This window comes from Eurypyga helias, unplaced genomic scaffold (genome assembly GCF_000690775.1).
Source record: "Eurypyga helias isolate BGI_N326 unplaced genomic scaffold, ASM69077v1 scaffold14314, whole genome shotgun sequence".
Taxonomy (NCBI): Eukaryota; Metazoa; Chordata; class Aves; order Eurypygiformes; family Eurypygidae; genus Eurypyga; species Eurypyga helias.
In genome coordinates, this window is record NW_010248302.1 from 1 (window position 1) to 9,061 (window position 9,061).

A 9,061-nucleotide genomic window follows, 5' to 3' on the forward strand; every position below is an offset into this window, starting at 1 on the left:
TTTCCTCCTACGAGAGCAGCGAAACAGTTGCAAGCTGACCTCTAATCGCATTTTGGCAATCTGGGTGTTTCTCGGCCGTGTCTCTCCATCGCCCCTTCCCGTCGGGGAAGGCTGACCTCACCGGGACAGGATTTGATGACTCGGCTGGGGGGGGGGATGGGCCCAGCCCTGGGTACCTTTGTCCCGCAGCTGGGGCGAGCGGGCAGCGGCTGTGCCTGGTGCCCCGCCGCGGGTTAGGGTCGGGTTGCGTGCTTCTGGCATCGCGGGCTGGGCGAAGCTGGTTTTGTTCGTGGATTTCGGTTTTTTTTTTTTAATTCGAAATCCGATTTTTAGAAACATCCGGTGAGCTTGGACTAATGGGGAAGGAGCTGGTGCTGTGGGCTGGAGGGTTTTGCCGAGGTGTGGCTCTGTTTCCTGTTCTGCAGGGCACCGAGTCTGTTATGTAAATTCCTTAGATAATCTTTAAGTAAAACCTCGCATTTTCTGGAAAAATCGCAGAGTGCAGGCAGTCGAACTGGATTTTGAACACAAGTTTTCTGCCGCTATTTAAGTATATTTAATCAGTTTGAACTCTAGCTGTTGGCATTTCTACCCTTTTCTTGCCCCCAACTCACTGTGCGTATGGGGAATCGTTGAACCATGACATACAGACGTTAAAACATAAACACACCCCCAACACCTATTTACAAACGGAATCTGTATGCCACTCGGCATACACAGCGGGCTTTCAACCCTGCCCTATTCCCCGGTGGGAGAGCTTAGCAGATTGTGTAGCCTGTTAATTCTCCATTGTATTTGTTGCTCCCTATTGCGGTTAAGTGGGTTTTACACTCGAATAATGGCGTTTTAGGACAAAAGCGTTATGAGATGCCTGCTTACTCTGACCTACAAAATTCTGTTAGTAAAATCTGTCGATAAAAGGAGTTTAAAAGGAGCTAGTACCTTGTTCTCCAGTATCTGTGATTTAGGCATGTAAAATCTGTATTTTTTCTTAAGTACTAGGAAAATGCCCATGTTTCTATAAAATACTGGTTAGCTCCTTTGAGTCCAAACGGTGGAGCTTTTTGTGATGCTCTACCTATGCAGAAGGGAGAGGCTTCTGGAAGGATGTGGTTAGCACGATTAAGCTGTGGGACAGTCCTTTGAATTGACAACTGAGCTGTATACCTTTGGATGCAAGAGTGGCCTCTTGATGTACAGAAGGTCATAAGCAGGCATTTTAGATCTTGCCGCTCAAAAGGGTGTATGAAACAACCCTCATGTCAGTGTGAGGCACCTTAAACTGCTTGGCTGAATGGAAAAATATGGAAACTGGCCTTTTTCTTTGTCAGATGGCAAAAAATATCCGTAATACTGCGTAGTAATTCCTACTAATATTGGAGCACAGTCCTTTCTGCTAAGCTTACAGTAGGCTAATGCTTGACGGGATGTGGTGGGGGAGGGCGGGCTGGTGTTAGATCACTAGGTGGCACACTTGTCATTAGCCCACTGGTGTGCAAATACCCCCCAGTTGCAGTATTAGGGTCACTGTGCTGCTGGAAATGACATCTGATGTGATGTGAAAGCCCAAACACGTTATTAAGGATTTCGTGCCTCTCTGACCAATGGCAAGGAGCCTACCCTGTGTCCTTCACTTGACCAAATCGGATTCTGCAAGTCGAAGGATGGGGTGTCTGGTTCTTCAGGTGCAGTTTCAAGACAAACTAGCCTCTGTGCTTTTGGAAGTGGCCGCACAGTGTAGGTGAGTGGCATTGCTTTGCAGAGGCAGAATTCCAGGGGTTGAAAGTGGCTTTGTGGAAAATAATAATGAATCACTACTGAAATCTAAAGGAAATGTCTCGTGGCTTGAGATAGCTGGAGGTAAACAATATTCTAAAATGTTCTATTCTTCATGTAGGCTGATCAGCTGACTGAAGAACAGATTGCTGGTAAGTATCGTGATGAGAAATTATTATTTTTCTGCTAACTCCTTGTGACTAAAGGAAATATATTATCCCAGACATAATGGGGAAAAAACTTCGACAATTTAAACTAACACTTATTTTTAAAAAGCACTCACTTTTACAAAAAAATACCCGCAGACGGTTACTGGTTCATTACATCTTAACTTAGACTGCTTCCTCCTTGGACTACAGATAATGATTTTTTTTTTAGACATCCAGACTTGAGCTAAGTCCTTCTAGATTTTCTTGCAAATAAATAATTGCTAGACTCAAGTGAGTTCTTGGAGTCAAAGCAGACCTAAGTATTTTTTTTTTTTAATAAAGGGAAGATAAACTTGAAATGGCAACAAATAAGCCTAAACTAGATTTATTACATAATATAAGCCAGTGCCTTTAAACTTGGAACAGTGGCTAATTCAGAGTGGTTAGGGGAAGGACCATTATTTGATCTTCTGGAGACCACTCACCTGTTTGTGGCTGACATCGGTTCTTACTGTCTGCTGTCTTAAAAATAAGTGGTAAAAAACAACACTTACTGTTCCTGCAAGTCTATTAATGGGGAAGGGAACCCAGTGGGTCCTTTCACTTACCCCAGGCAGCTGCTGTTTATGGTCCAGCTGTGCCTCAAGTAAGGTGTTGAAATGCATTACAGAGTTGTAATGCAGGTAATAGCCACATGAAATGAGTTTGAATATGCTATGAGAATTATGTGTTGGTACAGCAAGTAATTTTTATTAGTATTTGAGTGTTAATTCTCTCAGTAAATGGGCAGTTAGGTAAAATGTTTCTTAAAATTGTAGCAGACAATGTCAGTGGAGTGTATTTTTGGTATGCAGTTTTCTCATGATGGTAATGTTATTAAACACTGGGACTGTTTCTGCCTCTAGAATTCAAGGAAGCCTTTTCCCTATTTGACAAAGATGGTGATGGTACTATCACAACAAAAGAACTGGGAACTGTCATGAGGTCATTGGGTCAAAATCCAACAGAAGCAGAATTGCAGGATATGATCAACGAGGTAGATGCTGATGGTAAGTGTTGGAAGGGTAGTTAATAGTGCTGTGATCATCTTAAGCGTGTGAGACCTTCACACCTGGGCTTGGGTTGCATAGAGAAGATTCTGTGACATTGGTCTCTTGAAGCATATTTCAAAATATTGGATAGAGTCTAAACTCAGAGGGATGTCCATTTTATGGTTGCTTTCTGCACAGCAAAGATGCTTAACAGAGTGGCTGTCTAAAAAGTGGGATAGGCAGAGATAAAGTTATGCTGTTTGTCTTTAATATTTTATGGGTCACAGGCTTCCTATTGCTGTCTGACTTGCCCTGACCTGCTGTTAACCTGCATTTCCACACAGCTTTTCTATACATGTTTCATCAGCCCATGTTGGTCTTAAAACTTTTATAAATGTCTGGTTTTTGTCAAAGGCCAAAAATGTGGTAGGAGTTGGAATAGTGCTAAACTTCCAAGATTTGAATACACAACAAGGAGACACAATGTCTGATGTAGTGTATTAGATCACTAATAGATTGGGGTGGTAGGAGGCAAAAGCAGACAAACCTTCCTGTGTCAAGCCTATCAGAATTAATTAATTTGATGCCAGAAAGGGTAACTGTGTCTTGTGTCTGAGACTCCAGACAGGCTAGCAGTTAGAAAGGAAAAATGCTTTCCCCTGCTCAGTGATGTCAAGGCTTTGATCTTGTATGTTGATTCTGATAGTACTAGATTGTTCTATAATATCTCTGTAAAAGAAGAGTGAAAGTATGATGGCTAGAGTATAGATTATCTGATTATCAGGCTACATTAATTACAACTATTTTGCTAGAAGTTTAAGTTGACCTGAATTGCTAACTTTCGATACAGATACTGAAAAACTCAAGGCTTTGCAGTGCTATATAGAATTTGTATAGTGGCTTCTCTGGGCTGCAGTCAGCAATGCTGCACTGGTAGATTAAAAATTAAAGGAGACTGAGGGCTGTCTCAGTCTGGCATTCTGAAGTTGCAAAGGTTTTCTTAAATTGTATGTATTTAGCTCTTTGCTATACTTAGCCAAGAAGCTTGCATGTTTCCTTCGGGCAATGGGTGGATCTTAGTTGCACAGTGCACTTAATGCAGGGTTTTTCTGACTTACAGGGCTGAATCCTGACTGTACAAATCTATTTTCTGCAGTTTTAAAGAACTTGTTTCACCACCGTACCACTTTTCTTGTAGCTTAGAGCAACCTGAAGTTTGCATCCTGACTTTGAATGAAGAACTTAAATCTTAGGGGTGAGGCCTGGACGTTCCCAGGGATTTTCAGTATTGCAGTGAAATACCTACAAGAACACTGACTGCTAAGCTATCAAATACCAAATAATTGCAGCTTTTCTCATGTTGCCCCTGAAAATGGCACATTACTGTTGTGGTATACAACATGTGATAAGGAAGCTGATATTTGACAGGGGACAAGTATTTCTGAGCAGCTTACTGAAGTGTAATTTTTTCAAATTGTAGATATCCTGGATTTGTAGTGCCAGCTTTATAATACATCTGCTTCTGGAATCTGCCATGGCAATTGCAAGATTCTAAAGAAACTAAGCTACTAATTTTGAGGAGTGATTTAAAGTGGAGTCTTCGTATTGGTTAACCTTGGAGCATCAGATAGACATTTGACTTGCAGCTTAGGTAGCAAATGATATGACTTGACCTGGAGAGAAGGCAATGCTCACTACTTTTGTGCAGAAACACTGCAGTGACAGTGGCTACTGCACACTGCAGCAGCAAAACTGCAGTGGTAGCAACTGAGGGAGAAGATCCAGTTCTTCTGTAAGAATGGTTTACAGTGGATCTGTCAGTCTTGTTCCTGGCTAAATTAAATGTTAGATTTTTTTTAATTAAAAAAAATAGAAGTTTTAATTTCTGGGAGTTTCTTTTTATTAAGGCAATGGCACTATTGACTTCCCTGAATTTTTAACCATGATGGCCAGAAAAATGAAGGACACAGACAGCGAGGAAGAAATCCGTGAGGCATTCCGAGTCTTTGACAAGGTATTAATAAAAGTTCAAATAATCTTTGGAAGCAGTAATGATGTCCATTTTTTTTCCCCTCAGGGTTTTTTCCCTTCTTGTCTAGAAAGAGAAAAAAGTCTTCTAGTAGAAGCAGAGGAATTGAAAATGGTCCAGGGAGACTGTTCTAGAAACAGAACCAGGACTGTTGCACGCTGGTTCTACCTACTTTACACAGCAGGTCTAAGCTGCTTAGGCTTGTCCATGAGGAAAACTTTCTGGCCTTGGAAGCAGAGATGAGCACATCTTGATGCTTGGGGGGGAGGGTAGGGGGGTGGGTGGTGGTGGTGGTGTAAGGGTGTTTGTGGGTTTTTTTTCTGTACCTTCTGACTTTATGGGAATGGGGAAGTGTTTGCATGGATGCACAAAGCTTTAATTCTTTAGGGAAGCTTTTGAAGCTATCATCAATATTTAGAGGGACATGAAGTGTCGAATGTTCAGTTTTCAAGATGTGGACCCTGAGATTGATTTCAGGAAAACTGAAGAGCTCCATTACCTCCATCTTCAAGGATACCTGGTTATACATGATGAAGGTTGATTATTTCTGGAACAGGAGTTCCCCTCTTTGGATTGCTTGGTTATGACATGCTACAACATAATTGTGTTGAGCAATAGCTGGTGCAGCTGCTAAGCTGATGCACATGCGTCTGTGGAAGGAAGCCTTATACTTCTCTTTCTATGGGGAAAAAAGTGGCAGTCTTCAGTACTTAGCTGGAAAATGTGCTAGAGGAAATGTTCAATTGGGTACTTCATCTACCCTATGGGGTTATTTCTGCAGACTAGATTAGTGTTTAAAGCCACTGAGGTGGCTTATCTGCTGGTGATGGCCATATGAACTCCTGCTCTAAGCTAGTGTATTCTTCCTGTATGTGGAAGAGGACAGTTTCTGAAATAGCTAGGGGTGAGCTGTAGGTCTGGATGTTACTACTGGGAACACTGACTTAGTGTAATTTTTTTTTTGATTCCATAAAGCTTTTCATAAATCCTTTGAGTAGAATTTAAATGCTTTCTTTGAAGGTTTGTTCTATACCGTCTCATCCAAGAAACCTAACCTAGCCACCTGCGGCCTGGTTATAGGGGTAGTATTACACAGAAGTGAAAACTGACTTTATTCATGCTGGTAGGGAAATTGGGGTTGGCTTTTTTTTTTCTTTTGACATTGCTTAGGCACCAGAGACTAAACAAAAACCATTCTGTTTGTTTATTTTTGAAAGCTCTTTAAAAGCATTAAAAATACCTTACAGCTGCATGTCAAACCTGCAGTCATTCTTACAGTACAGTTATTGTCTAGAAGGATGTGGTGGCATGCATGCTTCACAAGGCAGTGGGGCTGGTACATACGGTAGTGTTACGGTCTGCCAGGTCTTGTATATGTGTCTGAAGTGCACTGAGGCTACTTCAGAAGCAGTTACTAGAAATCTAGCTGTAGTTTTGGACTTAATCAGTGTCAGGATTGTTGATCATGATCTTGTGCAACCCTTTCTTCGCAGGATGGCAATGGCTATATCAGTGCAGCAGAACTACGTCACGTTATGACAAACTTAGGGGAAAAGCTAACAGATGAAGAAGTAGACGAAATGATCAGAGAAGCAGACATTGATGGGGATGGGCAAGTCAACTATGAAGGTAAAACCATGTGTCTTGACCAAAAGCTATTACTGAGACTGAGTGAAGGCCTAATGCGTAGGGTGTTAATTTCCAGTACTTGAGGCACCATTTTTTTAAGTTGTCCATTTTGGACAAAAACTTGGATGCAGTAGAAGGGGCTTTTTTTGTTTCAAGTGTGTTTGAGACTTATCAGTCAATATGCACTGGAGACAATAAATCACAGTGACTTTTTATCTTTTCAGAATTCGTACAGATGATGACTGCAAAGTGAAGAGACCTCCTTTACACCTTTTTTCCTCTAGAAGAATCAAATTGAATCTTTTACTTACCTCTTGCAAAAAAAAAAAATGTTCATTTATTCATTCTGTTTCTGTATAGCAAAACTGAATGTCAAAATACCTTCTGTCCACAAACTGCATGTAATGGTTGGTGGTCCTGTCCCCAAAAGATAAACATCAGTTTTACAATATAAATAATTGTACTACCTTGAAAATAAAAAAAAAGGAAGCACTTAGTGAACTCAAAAGTTCCATTTGCTAATGACTATTACACTGTTTGGGCTGGCCAGTTTTTCATGCATGCAGCTTGACAATTGAGCACAGTCAGACATTTGTATTAAAAGGAAAAAAAAACCAACCTAAAAGATCCACTCTTTTGTTCAATGGTGGATTCTAGTTCAATTTGTAGTATAAATTGTCATAGCTGGTTTACTTTCAAATTGGTTTATACCTCAGGATGGTATGCAGCAAAATGGTTGAAGGATGCAAAACGTAGAGAAAATGCCCTAAAGGTTGAATGGTTCTCCTGTACGTAGCAGTGTGCTCCAAAAATACGATGATCTTAACTATGGATGGCATGTCTGTGTTAAAATACTGGTTTAACATTGTCTGCATTGCACTATAGTGAAACGGGTGTCGGGCTGTTACCGTTCACAAAATTTTTAAAAGAAACCTTCACCAAGGGAGCATCTTTGGACTCTCATATTTTTAAAACCTTCTGTACCATGACTTGGAGCTGGCGGAGTAGCCTGTGGACTTCAGCACAACTATCAACATCGCTGTTCAAGATATTACAGTTTATGTCCATTCCAAGTTGTAAATGCTAGTCTTTTTTTCCAATAAAAGACCATTAACTTAAAGGTGGTGTTAAATGCTTTGTAAAGCTAAAAATATATATATATAATTGAGATAATAAACCAAAAAAGCAGTAGGAGGGAAGTGTTTCTATGAATGACTTGCTGCTAAATTATAATGCACATGTATGCAATAAGTTATCCCCTATCTTTTCAAGATGGCAAGAACTGACCTCCTGTAACCCAAGACCTTTGCTATAAATAAATGAACTTGTGCTTGCCTTTCATATTACGACAATGTTAATTTAGTTGGTCTCAAAGTCGTGCAATGCTGACTCGTCAACTATCAGCACAGAAGTAACACCTCATTTCACTAAAGTGGAGAGCTCTGAGCATGCATGTCGATACTGGGGAAACGTATAGGCTGCTTATGTCTCTTTTTGACAGGTTATAGAAACAAGTTGGAGGATTTAAACAGCATGGGACTTCATAGATATCTGTGATTCTCAAACATGCCAAAAATGCATTTCTCTGCCCACAGAAAGAAAACAAAAGGACATTTCTTTTACAGTATGTAAAAAAAAAAAAAAAAAAAACCACCAAAAAAAACCAAACCCCAAACCCTAAGCCTTTTTGGAAACTGGGGCTATTATGTCTTGACTTATCTTCTCAAACACTTGCATGAATTTTGTGGGGTGGAGAAGAGGATTAGGGTTAATTTAAAAACCATCATGTTACTTCTGCTTTGCATGCACTATCAGTGTTTAGTCATTCCAGGTCTCTGAGTAAGTGTTCTCTGATCCTTCAGCTTCCCCATGAATGAGTGGCAAAGCAGCCATGTCCACTATTCTTTGTTTGAAAGAATGCCTTTTTTTTTTTTTTTTAAATAAGTAGAGCCTCCATGTGGAAGGCTTTTATGCTTGGGAGGGAGGGACTACAGCTTAATTACTTGACTGTAGGTTCGTTTCAAAACGTAACTGGAGTTGCAAACCTTAATTGCTTAATTGCCTTTGGTTTTGGAGAGTATTGATACTATCTCTTGAGAGAGATGCAAGTCTCCATTCATCCTGTCTAACTGAGGTGCCTGTGTTAAGAACTTGGTTGCTTTGAAATGCGGCTTTGCTCAGCGGGGGGTCGAGACACCTCCAGAAGGCAATTGAGACTATTTGCCTTCAGTGATACTGTTTTTTTCCTTAAATTTTATTTTGTCCTGGTAGGGGGGGTGGGGGGGAGTTCTGGGTGACGAGGGACCCAGACACCTTAACCAAGTGCCTAAAAGTTAGATGGGCTGAATGTAGGCAATTGTTTAGGTCTGTAGTTGTTGCAAAGGCTTTTTGCTACGGCTGCGTGTGCTGTCCTAGCAAACTGGCCGTGATGACGGGAATGTCTGACC

General features: G+C 40.8%; 1 protein-coding gene across 1 annotated transcript; it reads left to right on the plus strand.

Annotated features, from left to right (window-relative positions):
• Positions 1-1,664: 1,664 nt before the first annotated feature.
• Positions 1,665-7,955, plus strand: LOC104505134 (calmodulin-A-like). Its single transcript, XM_010151009.1, is given in 6 exon segments — positions 1,665-1,741; positions 1,885-1,928; positions 2,831-2,974; positions 4,864-4,970; positions 6,479-6,614; positions 6,839-7,955. Coding segments are annotated over 6 exon segments (537 nt in total). The 3' UTR covers positions 6,868-7,955.
• Positions 7,956-9,061: the final 1,106 nt, after the last annotated feature.